This window comes from Platichthys flesus, chromosome 1 (assembly GCF_949316205.1).
Source record: "Platichthys flesus chromosome 1, fPlaFle2.1, whole genome shotgun sequence".
NCBI lineage: Eukaryota > Metazoa > Chordata > Actinopteri > Pleuronectiformes > Pleuronectidae > Platichthys > Platichthys flesus.
In genome coordinates this window covers 14,892,991-14,909,960 of record NC_084945.1, presented here as the reverse complement: position 1 = coordinate 14,909,960, position 16,970 = coordinate 14,892,991, and the positions used below count along the sequence as shown (strand labels likewise).

Genomic DNA, 16,970 nt, shown 5'->3' with positions numbered 1-16,970 from the left:
AATTCTTACTTACAGAAGACAATCAATGTTTAAAACATGTATCTTCAATGCTTAAGATCTTACTGGGGTAATATATAAGCACCAGACACTAGTTTTAATAATTTAAAACCAGGTTTGGTTTACAAGATATATTTGCTGCAATGCTGATGTGTTTGTTTACAAACTAAAATAAAACTGTATAAAGTTACAGGCCCCCATCAAGCAAATAACACCTCAATTGTATAATGAAGTTCTGTTTGTAGTGGAGGAAGCTTACTGACATTCGAGAGCTGTTCATTGATTAATGTTTCCATTGTGATCATCGGGTCAAAAACGCTATCTTCCCCAAGGAAGTTAGTTGTCAGGATTCACAAGAAATAACGACTACTGCACAGATTAACACCAAACTAGGTCGAAGGCTGACGTTTGTTTTCACTTTTCAATGTGAGTGCTCAGGAGTCACAGTGCGCTCTGAAGTGAGATGTATAAAATAGATTCAAAAACAAAAAGTCACCTGCAAGAGTATGTTTTTTTTTTTTTTTCCTAATTTCTTTGAGGTATTCACAAAATGATTCTGTTTTGCTGAAGGTCATGGTTTAAAATAGTTTAAATTAAACCCAGATGACCAGTCCTGCGATGTCATAAGTTAGATCGAAAAGATTAGAATAAGGAAGACATGACCTGTGATATCTTTCTGTTTCAACCCCACAGTAAAGGATCAGTCTTTGCTTGTAGCCTCAGTGTATCTGCTGTGGTGTGTGAACGCACCCCGGGGACTGCTGTATTAGAATGTCTCTGTGCTTCTGTCCCTTCTTCTCCCCGGCCTGTATAATGAGAGTATCTGATGATGTATGGCTGGTGTAATTAAGCCAATGGGTTTACAACACAGAAGTTGCTCCCAACACAAACCAAGTCATAAATACAAGTAATGACGTGAGACCGGGTTCACGCTGAGGTAAAGACAAAATGAAAAGCTTTTCTTCTTTTATGCAAGAAACGCCATCAGCACTTTTTTATAGTTGGAACAGTGGACTTGAGAAAAAAAAAAAACTGCACCTCGGGAAGGTTTGAGCACAGCGGCCATTGCTCAAATTCCCCTTTGTCTTATGTGTAGTAACATATTGGGTTCACCAGTAAACCTTCATCAAACTCCCTGTTGGGAAAACATTGCTCCAATAGCCTTTCCACCAACGAGACACGTAAAGGGGACACATGCTTTTTAGAGCATGTGTCCCCTTTACAAGTAACAACACAAATTAAAACCATTAGCAGAATAGCACAATGTGTCTCTTTTGAACAAAATACTTGTGGTGGGAGAAGCATTTAGCTAATTTTCGTAATTATAAAACACAATGGAAAAATCCAAGTTCTGTGAAAGTCCTGCATTCAGCATGCGAGGCTACAGCCACTGTATATAAAGATGGCCGACGTGACTGCTCCCCAAAAGTGAAGCCACGGCGTTTCAATCATCACCTCGTGTAAAAGCTGCAGTACAGGCCATAACACCCACCACCCCATGTTAATGTATGGGACCAAAGTAAAAAGTATATGTCAGAATAAGTGTGGAATGAATGAGTTCTGTCATGCTATAACATGGGGCGAAGCTACATCTAGAGATGGAGCGCAGAGCTCTGAAACATCTTCATAACTATGGAACTGAATCTCTCAGGTAAAGTGCATGTGGCATGTCACACTAGCACAGTATCTGTGCAAATTGAAATAAGTATTTTCTGCTGTCTGATATTTCTGATGCACACAGTGACTGATGCGTGTCTGTGGTTATTCTAACCTGCGTGTTGAAACTGAACTAAAGCTCTTGAATCACAGTGCCTGTATCGTTGTTCCTAAATTGAAAGCAACATTTCAATAATGAGCATAACCACATTCAAACACACAGGAGGAAGTGTTTTCTCACATGCGCCTTTTTTTGTCATAAGGAAATGAAAGCGCTCGGTGGTCAAAGTGAAATAGTTTCTTTCGATCGCTGGCACTGCTCAGTTTGCGTCTCGAGAGAAAACACAGAGGAGCTGTCGATTTACTGCTGACAACAAATCCCTGGCAGGGAGGAGAGTTTAAATATTCCGAGGATGGCTTTTGGGGACGACCTGCGGTGCCCACAGGCTCATGCAGCAGTCATGCGGCTGCTGGACTCAGAGCTTCACCTGATGGAGGTCATGAAGAAGTGGATGGGTCAGCGGGCCAAGAGCGAGCGGGAGTTCTCCGTGCAGCTGCACCACATGGCTGCCATGGTGGAGAAGCTGGAGCGACCTCAGCTCGGCGCAGGGCAGGACCACATCAGCCAGCTCAACAAGGTGAGGCCGTTAACAGCCCACTGCTCCCTGATCAGTGGAGGAAGAGACACAGAGACAATCTATTTAGGTGCTGAAATGCAGCCAACTTATATTTTAACTGTGTCAACATCATATGAGGAAGAACCTGTTTCCTAATTAGAGTTGAGCCTGTGAATTTAATTCAGTTTTCAAATTAAATTAATGGAAAGCACAGATAAATTCCGTCATCAGTGGAAAATAGATTGTGAAGTGACGACTCAGGAGTCTGTGTGCGTTTAAGTGAGATGTACAAAATGCTCCGATCAGCCTGAAGTATACCGACGCTTTTTCTTAATTTCTTTCAGGTAATCGCAACATTTCTGTTTTTCTTAAAATTGATAAATATATTCATTTCCAAAACCAAATAAAAACACAACAGAGAACACAAACAAATGTGGACAATATACTTAAATAACATGAATCTAAAGGTCATCACTTCACACGTCAGTTCTTCTTCTCCTGCTTCTCTTTTTGTGTGTGTGAACTTCAGGTCTGTAGCTGATCATCACGTCTGCATGAAATGAGTAACAAGACCTTTAACTCAGAACTGTGTCTGCACATGTAGCACAAATGTGTCAGCCATTTAAACCGTTTTCAATTAATAGTAACCAGTAGCAGGAGAATATGACATAACAACTTGCCAGTCATTGTTATCAATGAGATGAGATTCTGCAGAACTACACAAACAAGAAACTAATCCGGAAACCAAGGTGTGGTTCACAGACCGGCCCTGGCTGAGGTTTGTTAATCTGGTGTAATAGACCTTTGCCATGTGTCTGTCAGTCGTGGGATGTGCTGGTCGCTCAGACGGACGCTCTCAGTCAGGTGATGAAGAAGCGCTCGGAGGATCTGCTGGACGGTCCCATCAGCAAACTGACGCTGCTCATCAGAGACAAACAGCAGCTCCGCAAAACCTACGCAGAGCAGTGGAATCTACTGAGGCAGGAGCTCAGCAAGGTGTGGGACACACACACACACACACACACACACACACACACACACACACACACTAAACTAACATCTGATTGAATCTCATTTACTTTGGTTAACATCACTGAATACAATTCTATTTTGCTTTGTGAAATTCTTACACAACCTTTCACTTTAATCATTGATATATATATGAATTCAATGACCACACATAACTCAGGTGCTGTGAAGAAATACTTATGACAAATACTTAGAACAAATACAAATACTATAACAAATAGTGTCAAACGCTGTTTCTCTAAATGGCAGTTAGTTTATTATAGTGCAGATGAAAGTCCGACAGGTGTTGTCCACTACCCTGTGACACAATAGATCTGTGTAATAAGGGCCTGATAGCAGCTACACAGCAGCTGTCACATCATTTCCTCATGGCTCTCTCATGTTTCATGTTCCACTGTGGTTAAGGCCTCTGTCCACTTCCTGTGTCTCTCGGTTTGTGTCGTCACAAACTGCAAGCACAGTCATATATCTTCCGGGCTGTGAAAAGATGCTGTTGTGTGTGTGTGTGTGTGTGTTTGTTTGTGTGCGTGTGTTTGTGTGTGATGCTGCAGGTGACCCACACGGAGCTGGAGCGAATGAGGAGCAGCTACAGACAGGCAGTGAGAGAGGCAGCTCAGGCAAAGAGGAAGCACCAGGAGGCCTTTAAAGGTGCAGGTGCCATGACTCACTTCTCTGATCAGAATCAGTTCCACCCTGAGGGCACAGATTCTTGACAGCGGGGTGGCTGAGGATAGATGGTGTTGTATGATCTTTGTTGATCTGAAGCCCCCCCCCCCCCCCCGCGACAAATTGATCACATGTACCGCTGAACCACAGACATAACCTACGCAGTCTGTATGTGTCTCACACCCGTCTCATACTGTGTCGTCCTCTTCCCCTACATGTGTGCAGATAAAGAGCGAGACAAGGCTAAGGAGCGTTATGTCAAAGCTCTGCTGAGGCTTCACGAGCAACACAACGAGTACGTCCTGTGTGTGCGAGCTGCTCAGGTTTACCATCAGCACCACTACAGTCAGATCCAGCCCGCCCTGCTCAGCGCACTGCAGTCCCTGGAGCAGGAGATGGTGCTCATAGTGTAAGATCACACGCCCCCCACAGAGTGTGTGTGTTTTTGTGTGTGTGTCTTTGTGTGTGTGTGTGTGTGTGTGTGTGTGTGCGTGTGTGTGTGTGTATGTGTGTGTTTGACTGAGACAGAATTTTGACTCTTTTTTACTTAAACATCCAAAAACGAAAAAACGAATCATCTGAAGGAGAGAAGCTATAAAGTGATAATAAGGTCCCGTCCTACATGTCACAGCTTTTTGGAACATGCGACAGGCTCTGACAGAACGTTAGGTTCGACATCAATCAACTCGACTCTTGATCTGGAAATTCTTAACTACTGCTCTGGAGAAGAGCAGATCACTGTCACAAGGGGTAACCATAACGTTTAAAGTTCCTTCAAATGCAGAGGTGGGGGAAGTTTTCAAACTTTGTATTTAAATAAAAGTGCAAATAGATACACAAAAAAGTTGCACATTATTTGCTTCCTGTGTAAGAATGGGTTTTACCTGTTACCTCCGTTTCCCCCATGTCCTCTTGTGTCACCACATGCAGAGTTTAGGGGCAGTTTGTCAGACTGGCAGCCCGGACATCCCCCGAACAATGAACCCATATTCAGGTTCACTGTAGTTTATTGCAAAACAAAACATTTCAAAATGAAATGCAGAAGTCTAAAGTCCACTTGATCTGCTATTGAGCTAGAGGCTGACACTGCAGGTCTTTCCTGTCAAGAGTCAAGTATAACGAGCGTCTGTCTGCACTATCTGAGAAACAACAACAAATAAAGTGAATTTATTTGACCTTAAATGTGGCTCCTACAGTTATTTGTAAGTATACCTAAAGTATCAAAGTAAAAGTTGTAAATCGTTATGATTGAGTCTCTGCCTCCAACAAACCACTTTCAGTTTCCTCTTAACTGTCATGCTGCTGAGTTTCCCTCTCGTTAAGGATTACTTTTAACAATATAAAAAAAAACAATGTGTAGATATAACGCAGTGCATTATAAAAGTGGCATAGAAAGTACAGATATCTGTTGTTATATGTAGTGGGGTAAAAAAGGACCTGAAAATAAATCTAATTTAAGAAGTAAAATACAGATACATGAAAATTGTATTTAAGTACAAATACACTAGTTTAAGTCAATGAACAGGTCAACACATGTGCTTGATGTGTATCACGTGTTGTTCTGACCTGTGAACCAGGAAGGAGATCCTGCAGGAGTATTTTGAGATCTCCACTCTCCTCCATCATGAGGTGGTGAGGATCCACAGGGAGATCTCCTCTGCTCTGTCGGCCGTGGATCCTCAGACTGAATACGACAGCTTCATTCAACTGAACAGGTCCACAGCGACACACATTAAAACCTCAGATGTCCTCCACGCAGAGCACTGGTGCCATGAACCTTGGGTGTGTGTGTGTGTGTGTGTGTGTGTGTGTAGGTCTGTGGGGGAGATTCCTGCCTGTGCAGAGTTTGACTGCAGTCTTCTGGAGGACAACGAGCAGCTAAACCCCAAAGAGATTGAGCTGAACGACCTCACGCTTGAGACCATCCAGCACCAGTGAGGAGAAAACTCTGCAAACTCACATCACTGAACTCCAGTTTCCTTTATTAAACATCTTCCTCTTACCCTACCCCATTCTGTTCTGCCACCTATTTCCTCTGCCTGATCTGCATCCTCTTCCTCCTCTCGCCACTTTACTTCCCCGTCCCTCTGTCCCAGACTCACTGCGGTGGAAGGGGAGCTGCTGGACCTGGCTCGGACTCTGGGCTCCCAGCAGACCTCTGTTGAACAGCTGGAGCTGGAGCTGGATGACGAGCTGGAAGGTGTCAAAAAAGGCCAGAGGTGAGTGGACCACAGAAATGAGCCAGAATCACTCATCCTCTGACGCTGTATTCAGAGCTTTACAGCAAAGACAAATTACCAAAGATATTCTCACGCGGGCAGGCCTTTCCATCTGGAGAGTTCAGTGTGCTCTTGGCTCGGGAACAGCTAATAGCCAGTGTTTTCTCCTGGGGGGCAGTAGGTGCCTCATGAATTAAAATGCAGTCATATGGTCTGAGATATGGAGCTCAATCCCCTTGTTTGTCTTGGTTGGCGAGGCCGTGTGACGGTGTTAGAGGTTCACAGTCCTGCGGGAGGGAACGAGTCATTAACAAGCTCCTGGAGGTCACACTCTGAGACAACGCGTGCTATTTGCAAAAGCCCGACAACTTGCTGAGGCCCCTGGGGAGCACACACAGTGGAGGTGGGGGCCGGGGTTTGAGAAATGAGCGGATGGATTTGTCGCACTTTGCTCTCGATTATGAAATCAAATGTGTTAGTTTGACCTTGTGGGACCTGTGGGGAGATGTGGCTCGGCAATAGAGTGGATGTGGGAGGAGCACACGGTTACTGGTTCGACATTAAACCAAATGTTATGACACCAAATTTGTTATTGATGTCATTTGCAAGGCAAGTTGAAGGCTGCTATGTACATTTGAAGGACTTGCAATAACATGTCAGCGTTTGGCCTGTTCTCTTCTCACTACAAACTCACTCCTCTGCAGCTTTAATTTACATCACATCATCGCTCTGTTCATCTATGTTTACGCAACTTTTCTTTAGTCTGAACATGTTGAGGACATCTCACTCATGCTGCATCGGATCCTGCTGGTGGATCCTGATCGTTGTGGCTGCTGATTATGGACAGACTACTTGAAATCCACTATGTAAAACGATCTACCATTACTGACAATAATTCATCAATTAATTTACCTGCCCTTACGTTACAAATGGTTTATTCCTACTAATGCTGTGAATACCCATATTCTTCTGATCTTTTTCATTACACATCTATTGCACTTCTGTCCATCCTTGGAGAGGGATCCCTCACATGTGGTTCTCTTCGAGGTTTCTCCTTACTCTTGTTGAGGATAAAGAACAATGTCACACCTTGTTAAAGCCCTATGAGACAAATTGTGATTTGAGAATATGGGCTTTAAAAATTAAATTTGATTGATTGAGGTCGGCAGATAAGTTAAAGGAATAGTTTTAGACATTTTGTAGAATTATCCTTTTCCCCCCTCTTTGGTGAAAAGCTAAATGATATGATTGATATCACTTCCTGTCTGTTGAGCTGTTTTCAGAACCCTAATAAAATGCCTGGTATTTTGGGTTTGCTCATTTTCTGGAAATTGTCCAGAGGCGTTGACAGCAACAGGAACATTTCTGTAACCTTCAGGTGAGGGGTGGTCCCTGGTTAGAAGGTGCAGGAAGCAGAACACCGGCAATGGCCCTTTAGTCCAAAGCTCTGGAATCACGTTGAACCTCTTTGTCGGCGTCTTTCATTCTGAGACATGTGCTCGTCCAGCTTCTCATCTGTTGTGTATTAGAAACGTCATCATCATCAAACCCACCCGCTCACTGTGAATTTCTGGATATGTTACTGCTGTATTGTTGTGGCCTCACTCTGACATTTAACTAGGGGGCTGGTCGAAAAAGTTTGGAGCAACTGAACCAGACACTCACAAACAGCCCCTCTGGAAATACTGAGGAACACGTCCAGACTTCAGTGCATTAGAAGTTCTTTGAGCTTTATTGCTTCCACAGTAAAGTTTAGGCAACTACCCTATATACTCCTTGAGCCCCAGAAAGCCCCTGGCTCGCTTTGTCCTTGTCAATTTGCAAATACTACAACATAGTTATATTGGACTAATTAAAACAGGAATACACTTGTTTTGGAAGAAACAGATGATTATTTAAAACATCCAAAATCTCAAACACACAGAGTTCCCAAAGAGCAGCCGCAAATTGTCACTTCTGAGCGGCTGAAATCCGAGAACGTTTAGCATTGGTTATGATAAATGACCCGAGCATACATTGCTGGCTGATTCATTTCCTGACAACTGATGAATAGTTTCAGATCTAACCAGATTGCCCTAGAGGGACTTGCTAAGTGACTCACAACGGAGCTGTGGCTGCAGTGTGTGACGTGTGTGTGCTGCACAGGAACTCAGAGGTGACAACAGCGTCCACAGAGATAGGTCGGGTTGGAGGGGATCAGATGGTGGTTGAGCCCTGTGTTGATACTGTAGCTACAAGATTCTCTACAACGAAAGTCACTGCTCGGTTGTGGTTTAGGATTTCAGAGGCTCTCGGGTTATTTGAGGTTTAATGCTCTGACACGCTCACCGGCTGACTGAGCGCTTGTTAAAGAAGCCCTATCATTGATTTCATTAATCAATAGGAAGCATCTGCAGACGTATTTGCACAGACAGGCTCTTTTTGTGCTCCTGTGCTCTCGGATTGTGTCACTTGTGTTGATTTATTGACTTTTTCATCCCTTTATACTTTACCCTTGTGGATATACAGCTGCTATGTTTCAATCAGGGTCTACCAATTCAGCAAGAGACATGCGCTGGAGGGGTGTCGGCAGCAGGTCGCTCTGTCTCAGGGCATGAGGGCCAAGCTGGAGGCTCAGAGACTTATCCTGAAGGAGAAACTGGACCAGCTGGGCTCCAGAGAACCTCCGTCTGCGCTGAGACTGGACCCAGACAACGTTTCACTTTCATCCAACTCAAGCAGCGTATGTTCTCCCTGTCACACGCTTTGTTTCCTCCCTAATCACATAAGTTCTGTCAGAGAGCCAGATGTGTGGTATTTACCCTCATAAACAGGTCATGATATAAAGAATAGTTTCAAACGTCTATGATCCATCATGGACGTCTGAAACTACTGTCGATACATGTCAACATTCTTTATGTAAGTATAAAGACGTCAGAGCTGGTAAAATATAAAAAATGTTTAGGGCAGCATGCTTTTTTGTGGTTAGCACTGTTGCCTCACAGGAAGAAGGTTTCCGCTTGGTCATAGTCTTAGAGTTTCATAATCTCCCTGTGTTTATTCTGTACACTCCCTCAAAGCAGTCATACTTTCTCTACTTCTTCTAAACCAAAACACATTTGTTGACAGTATGTCTCAGAGTTGAGGTGACACAACTCCAAGTCCTGAGCTACATGTGATGATGGAACTAGAAACAGCTACATTCTGAAATATACACAATAAACTATTTGGTGAATTAGTATATATCCCTGCGCTCTCTACCTCTGAACACCTAAGTGCAGCTGAACAAACCAATTCATTGGATTTAATCTTGCAAGTATCTTTACTCTGATAGAATGAGATTAATTTTAGTTTTTTTTTCAGGAACACGGTCCAACTCCTTCCAAGCTCCTGATGGACGGGATCATCACCAATCTAAGTGGCCTTTTCAAACCAAAGTGTGAGGTACGTTAAACAGTTACACACAAACATTGTAAAACAAGTGTTTATATCTGATATTGTGATATCACATTGACCACACTGACCAGAATCTATAGTAATTCTTTGTGTGTTGCTGACAGTAGGGACAGTTGTTTCAGTTGTAGGACACTTCCTCTCCGCCATCTAACACCTTCCTGCTCTCAACTCAAACTGCAGCAGCTGTTTCTTCCCTCAAACCACACAGCAGACAACTCATCATGTTTGGTAAGGGGCGGATTTTCAGAGAGAACACCGTCTTTGCTGCTGCAGCTGACTCAGGCACATGATCTTTATCTGGGTGCTGCATGCTCCTGAAGGCACCACAGGACTTATTGAGGTCAGCTTTGTCGGTCAAGCGACTACTATTGAAATTCTGCCCGTTCTAAAACTATAGGTTAACTTCTCAGGCAGTAAACCTACCGGTCCACACGTCGTCGGTTTATCGCTGCAGACAGATGTTAGCTCCCAGGGAGCCTCGACCCGACTGTCCTGCACACAAACTCTCAACAGGAAAAGGCCTTGTGCTGTCATTCATTCCTCTTTAAACTTTCAGAGAGATCAAAACGACTGCATGTACACTCTAAAAGATAATTTTGGGAAAATAATGTTTTAATGTCCATAATGTGTTGGCCTTCAAGACTAAATTATTTGAAGTGTGAACTGCATCCCTCTTTCAAACTCTCTTCTCACTGGTACCCTGGAGGACTGAAGGGTGGTGCAGTGAGACTTTAAAGGATTAAAGAATCTTCTCTGAACTATCTCTGTATAATCTTTGCAGAATCATCCTATAACCATCCTCTATCTTTTCTTATTGTTTCATTATTCATGGCAGCCTTTAAGGATTCTTCTTCTCCCTGCTCCTGCCTCCAGGTGCTTCCAGTCCTCCCTCCGGTGCTGGATGTGGATCGTCCACTGGGGCAGCAGGACTGGTACCATGGTGCCATCCCCAGGCTGGAGGTCCTGGAGCTGCTGAAGACTGATGGAGACTTCTTGGTGAGGAAGAGTCAAGAGAAACAGGGTTACGTGCTCTCTGTGCAGGGGGACGGATCCTGCAAGCATTTCCTAATCCAGAACACGGATGTGAGTAAATCTAAACACTTTTAGAGAAAAAGACTGGTAGAAGCACATATGACTTGATATACAGCACTGGTCAAAAAACAACTACATTTGTCAGTCTTTTTTAAAATGTAAGATTAGAACAAATAAATCATTATTTATTTATTTTTTATTAGAAATGAATCATCTTAAATCCTAAATCTTTACTCGTCCATCTGACAAACACATTCTGTGTTTTTTCTACAACAGAACGGAAACAATTGTTTGGAAAGTTTGTCCTAGTTCTGTTGCAGAAGATCCTATAAAGATTTAGCATTTAAAGTTGGGTTTGGTTGGTTTCCTATTAGATTAGAAAGCTTCTGTTTGGTAAATAAAGTCGTACTGTTTCCTTACCAGTATTTTGTGGTTATACAGGAGGAAGTTATAAAAATAGCTTTAGTCTGTGACTATTTTCAGCAAACCAAGTTCTGATGTTTATAGTGAACTCAAATTTGGCTCAAATTGGTTCATTTTTAATCAATCTAAAGATTTGAAAAGCAATTATTTTATTTCATGATGTTGATTCATGTTTTTCTCCCTCCTGTTTGATTGCAAAACAGTACGCTTCTGTACATGTTGCTCTATTTGTGTGTCAGTAGAATCTGTACCGTCTGGACGGACAGGGGTTCCACAGCATCCCGCTGCTGATCCATCATTTATTGTCCTCACAACAACCCGTCACCAAGAGGGCTGACATTGTGCTGAGGAAACCTGTACTCAAGGTATTTAGCTTTCATATCTTCACAGGGATGGATATAATATAGATATAGAAATAATTTACTATCTGAATATATCAAACGTTTTTATTGCTTGTCCTTGATAACCAAAGATGCTGAAAAATGGTAGCAAACCACGTACCAGGGAATTCCTGTTTAAGCTGGAAACAGGGGGAGACAGCTTTGTAATCCAGCGGAAGAGCCCTCTGACTCCACCTTTACATTTAGGTGAGGCCTCACTGAGGTAACTTGCCGTCTGTATCGCAGTGCTGCTTCTCCGACAGAGACACTCACCCTCTGAAACCGAAGCAGGCTCAGTTGGAGGTGGTAGGAAAAACGTCTGAGTCTGGATCATTGTCCTCCAGACCAGGCTCCTGGTCTTCAGTAGTGGTGGCTGTAAGAGCTGGTGGAGTAGTGGTTATGGCTGAATCCGGTACAGGGTGCTCCTCCTGACCAGGCTCTTGGTTTATGTCCTCATCAGGGCTGGTTACAGCCAACTCATCTGCTGACTGCGTGTAGTCTGTCTTAGGCTCAATAATTTGCAGATCTTCTCTGCTGCAGTATTGCTGATAATTATCAGCACCTCAGGTGCAAACCAGTGGAGTCTTGCCTGCAAGACGCCCTGGGTGTAGCCCTGTCTCACACTCTCATGTATGGACCAGACCATGTCGTGTCTGGTGACGCAGGATCGGGCAAACTGAAGATCCGGTGAGGGCAGAGGGCCAACAGGTGCTCACCGCCTCTGCCAACCCAACATCCATTGTACTGAGCTGCATGTTGAGGTTGGTGTTTGTAGGTTGGCTGCTAGAAGTTCTGCACCACTTTAGGCCCCACCTCTCTTGGACACAGCAGTTTGGAGCCAGAGGGCTGCTGCTGACACTGCTCTGTCATTCCCCTCACGTGCTTTAAAAAAAAGGTGACCTTAGGATTCTGAATCACAGCAGGGGTGGTTTCTGGAGACTCAAGCTGTCGCTGTCCATCACAGAGAAGAAGAAAAAATAAGCTCAGCACTGAAAAGTAAAGTTCCTCCAGCCACACGTGAACAGAGTGTGTTCAGGGAGCTGAATGAGAGAGGAGTGACGTCGAGAGACTGGAGAATCAACATTCTAGAGCTTTGTAACCAATTACGTTAATTACCACACAAACCACACACACAACTTGAATGGACGTTCATTTGTCGTACATTCATTGAGACTTACTATAGACACAGTAAGCATAGTTACTAATTGTTTAAGCTCTATCCTTAACCTAAACGCAAATATAACTTTAGGCTTAACCTCACCCTTTTATAACATGTATTTACTTTCATATTAAATGATTTAGATTATGGGAGATGAAAAAAAAAATTATTTCTGAAATGGCTATATTTCAATATAGCCATATAGAAATGGCTATATTTCAATATAGCCATTGTATAGTCATTCTAGAGAGCTTTCATTTATATTCTCTATAGTATCTCTTCTTTTCTGTCCTTTGCTGGTCTCACAACTTAAAAGAGCAACCCATCTCTCATTGTTTGTTTTGTAACCCCATTAGGACAAGTGGGTTCTGGACCATGACGATATTATCTTGGGACAGCTTATTGGACGGGTGGGTATGCTTGACTTTTGTTGACGGAGGGAGAAGTGAGCAGACACAAACATTTCATTTTGATTCCACCGATAACAAAGAGACAGGGGTTTTTCCCTCTTTTTGGCCAAAGGACAAAGACGACATGCACAATGAGTCACAGTCACTTAAAACATGTTGCACCGTATCCTCCTCTGGCTTGAAAGAGCTCTTCTCTTGTGATGGATGCAGAATGCAAAGTAAAATATCTTCTGTAGTTGTGCTCTAAGCTGTCACAAGTCTTCAGTGGCTTGAATAATTCATATAGAGTGGGATATCTTCAAAGTTTTTATCGTACTGTACAAAACTCTACTTTATATTACCATCTCTTTGTTGTGGCTATTTGCCCTTTGAAATACAAAAAGCTCATTTTAATAATAATTAAAAACACTGTGGAAGGTAAACACTTTGTGTAATTCCGGCAAGTCTCATATTATCTACAGCTGAACGAAGTCATCTTTACACAGAGGTAGCGTAAATCACTTACATTGATATTGCTTTGGGACGGGATCTCTTTATGGTCAGTGTGGACACCAGAGCAACCATTAGAATTTATATACATCTTTATTTCCCATTTCATCTGCATAAAATTGTACTTCTGGGAACATTTCACCGAGGATATTGTCTCATGTTGAATTAGTTATTACTCTGATGAGTAAGAAAAGAAAGTTTTGCAAACACTGGAGCTGATCATGTTGTTGTTGGTGCGACACAGGGAAACTTTGGAGAAGTGTTCAGTGGTTCCTTACGCTCTGATAAAACTCCTGTAGCAGTGAAAACCTGTAAAGAGAACCTGGCCCCGGAGCACAAGAATAAGTTCCTGATGGAGGCCAGGTTAGTACACACACAAACACATGCACGCAGGCATGCAAACAGACACACACACAAACCTCTGTGCTCCTGTCCAGGATCCTGAAGCAGTACGAGCATCCAAACATTGTGAGGCTGATAGGAGTGTGCACACAGAAACAGCCCATCTACATCATCATGGAGCTTGTTCAAGGTGAATAGGATCCTGTCAGACACCACATTAACATCCCGACAGCTTCAAGATGGAACGTGCCCTCATCCCTCTACGTGTGTGTCTGTGTGTAGGTGGTGATTTTCTCTCCTTCCTGCGACAGAAGAGTCAAAGTCTGACGCCTAAGATTTTGATCAAGATGATAGAGAATGTAACGGCTGGTATGGAGTACCTGGAGAGCAAGAAGTGCATCCACAGGTTGGTCTGCCAATCAATCACTTTATTTCACAGTGCGCTAATAACACGTATGAATGCGTACTTTAAATCAAATGAGACCAAATTTTAAATGATATGATCTTCTTTCGACTTGTTATGTCTTATTAGGTACAAATGTCTGTTTAATATATAATTCGGAACATATCATTTTCTAGTTTTGTATCATTTCTAAAGTACTCGTCAAACCACCCAGACATCTTGGTGTTTAGACAAAGTGATTTGAACATGGCCTCGCTCAGTGGTTGAAGTTGTAAATACATTCACCTATCGTGTTTAAGTACAACTTTAAATGTACTTTACTTGAATAGCTGCAGGATGTTTTGTCCGTTATTGAGTGGAGCTGAGGATCTCAGGATGTGGAATCTATCTTGATGAGTCCCCCTGCCTCGGGTGAAGCACCATAGTGGTGGAGGTTGTTGTTGCTCCGGAGGAGAAGACATGAGGTTGTGACATCCGGCTCATTTACTGGGTCGCTGTACGATTTGCCCAGCAGGGAAAGATCAGCTGCTCGGCCTGTACAGCGCCGCATGCCAACAACAACAGAGACATGACCAGAACGCCTGTTCTCTCACTCCTTCAAGGGCCGTCTGCTCTGTTGCTGTTTCTCTTCAAGCACAGCATCACGTTCTGGGTCTTTCGTCATCTTTTCATCAGCCTCTGTGAAAACCCCTTCTCTCTCTCTCTCTTCTCTTTATTTCTGTTTTCAGGGACCTGGCAGCTAGAAACTGTCTGGTTGCTGAGCACAATGTGGTGAAGATCAGTGACTTTGGGATGTCCCGTCAGCAAGAGGATGGCGTGTACTCTGCAGAGGGCGGCCTCCGACAGATCCCAGTCAAATGGACGGCTCCCGAGGCCCTGAACTACGGTACACCACTAACCCCCTGTGACCCCCAGTGCCAGTCAGATACACTTCCCCTCTTTCTTTCTGCCAATTGGGCAATCAGAACCTGACAGTGACCCGTCTGTGCCTTTGTCAATGCTGCCCCCTGCTGGTGTGTTCAGGTCGCTATACCACGGAGAGTGACGTGTGGAGCTTCGGGGTCTTACTGTGGGAGGCTTTCTCCATGGGAATGTCGCCCTACACCAGCATGAGCAACCAGCAGACACGAGAAGAAGTGGAGAGAGGTGCATGCTCATATCAGACACTCACAATAAACTGTCTGCGTGTTTGTGTTCAGATAATCCCTGCTGCTTCAAACTGGTTTCACACCTTACCTGAGACATGTTTCCAGTGTGCTTCGATGTTTGATAGTAATAATAACTTAATTTATTTAGTACTTATAAAAAAAAAAAAGATACAAAGTGCTTAACATACAACAGAGCAAAACAATAAGAGACATAGAGGAGAAAAATAACGGGTCTAATTTCAAATATACACAAAATGAATAAAACACACTGACAAAAGTGAGAGGAATCATCATTACCACCATTAAATAAATAAAACCAAAAAAAATGTATCAGAATCAGAATTAAGAATTAAAGGCATATTTGTACATATGTTTTTTAAGGAGTGTTTTTAAAGGGGAGATCAATTCAGCGCCTGATCTCCTGGGACAAGGCCTTCCCAAAGTCCAGGTGTTTAGGGACCGATGTTAGATTTATAGCGTGTTTGGGCACAGGGGGAGAGCAGCTCCGAGATATAAGGGTGCCCCAAACCAGGCGGGGCCTTAAAAGTGATATTAAAAGTATTTTATAAACATTTTTAAATGATGTGTGTGTTTCAGGATACCGCATGCCTGCTCCTCATGGCTGCCCCGTTGAAATCTCCAGGATTATGAGCTGCTGCTGGCAGTACGATGCCAAACACAGACCATCTTTCAAGAAACTCCGTGCTGAACTTACTACTATACAGAAAAAAATTACATAATTCAAGGATGGTTGGAAGTGTTTTTGTTTTGTTTTTTCAGAAAAGGAGCTGAAATTCAGTAAATGGACCAGTTGGTGGCAGCATTTTTGTTTCTTCGCCTCTTGCCCCTTTCACTTGTCTTTTCATCCCTCCGCCTCTAAGGAACAGAGGCTTGTTTTCAACACATACGTCTTCTTTTAGACGGCACATACGCCTTGTGTCTCATAACAGTTCATTACAGAGCAGTTGAACAGTAACACCCATTTCTGTCTGAGAGAAACCACAGGCTTGAGTTGTTGCTATCAACACTAGTTCTGTAAGTCTGCAGCCTGTGGGAATCCGGGACTAACACAACACCTTTTAATGGAGAAATTATCAAAAATGAAAAGACAGGCTTATTTAATTCTCTTTTTTACAAAGCATTTTAACTTAACACCTCTAGAAGGAATATTTTTACCTCAGAAACAGGTGATACCTATGTGTCATGTGACATGTGTCACTCTTTGCAACACTGCCACAGACAATTATCACTGAACTTGTTACTTGGTTCAACAGTCTTCTAGCAACAACGACTTACCGGGTTCACTCTTACAGCTCTCATCCGTTTCACTTCAGGATGCAGCTGTCAGCTTATTTCATGGAGAACCAAAACACTGTTCTGCCAAGGCCAAAACAAGAGCCACCAAATTCTCAGACCGCACAGAAATCAGTCTGCTGAATATGCTCTGATATTTTCATCGGGATCCATGCATTGTTACCTGCTAATCATATACAGCTATTTACTGTTCTCTGGTTAAGAAAATCAGCCTACAATTGTGTAATTTAAATAAAATATATAAGATCTTT

General features: G+C 43.1%; 1 protein-coding gene across 1 annotated transcript; it reads left to right on the top strand.

Moving 5' to 3' along the window:
* Positions 1 to 1,958: 1,958 nt before the first annotated feature.
* On the top strand, positions 1,959 to 16,970 carry fes (FES proto-oncogene, tyrosine kinase). Its single transcript, XM_062386274.1, has 18 exons — positions 1,959 to 2,291; positions 3,093 to 3,266; positions 3,851 to 3,947; positions 4,191 to 4,374; positions 5,543 to 5,680; positions 5,780 to 5,899; positions 6,062 to 6,184; positions 8,711 to 8,906; positions 9,527 to 9,607; positions 10,493 to 10,702; positions 11,317 to 11,439; positions 12,970 to 13,023; positions 13,757 to 13,875; positions 13,950 to 14,044; positions 14,137 to 14,260; positions 14,986 to 15,143; positions 15,281 to 15,403; positions 16,003 to 16,970. Exons 1-18 carry the CDS (start codon positions 2,067 to 2,069, stop codon positions 16,143 to 16,145), a joined length of 2,487 nt encoding a protein of 828 aa, XP_062242258.1. The 5' UTR covers positions 1,959 to 2,066; the 3' UTR covers positions 16,146 to 16,970.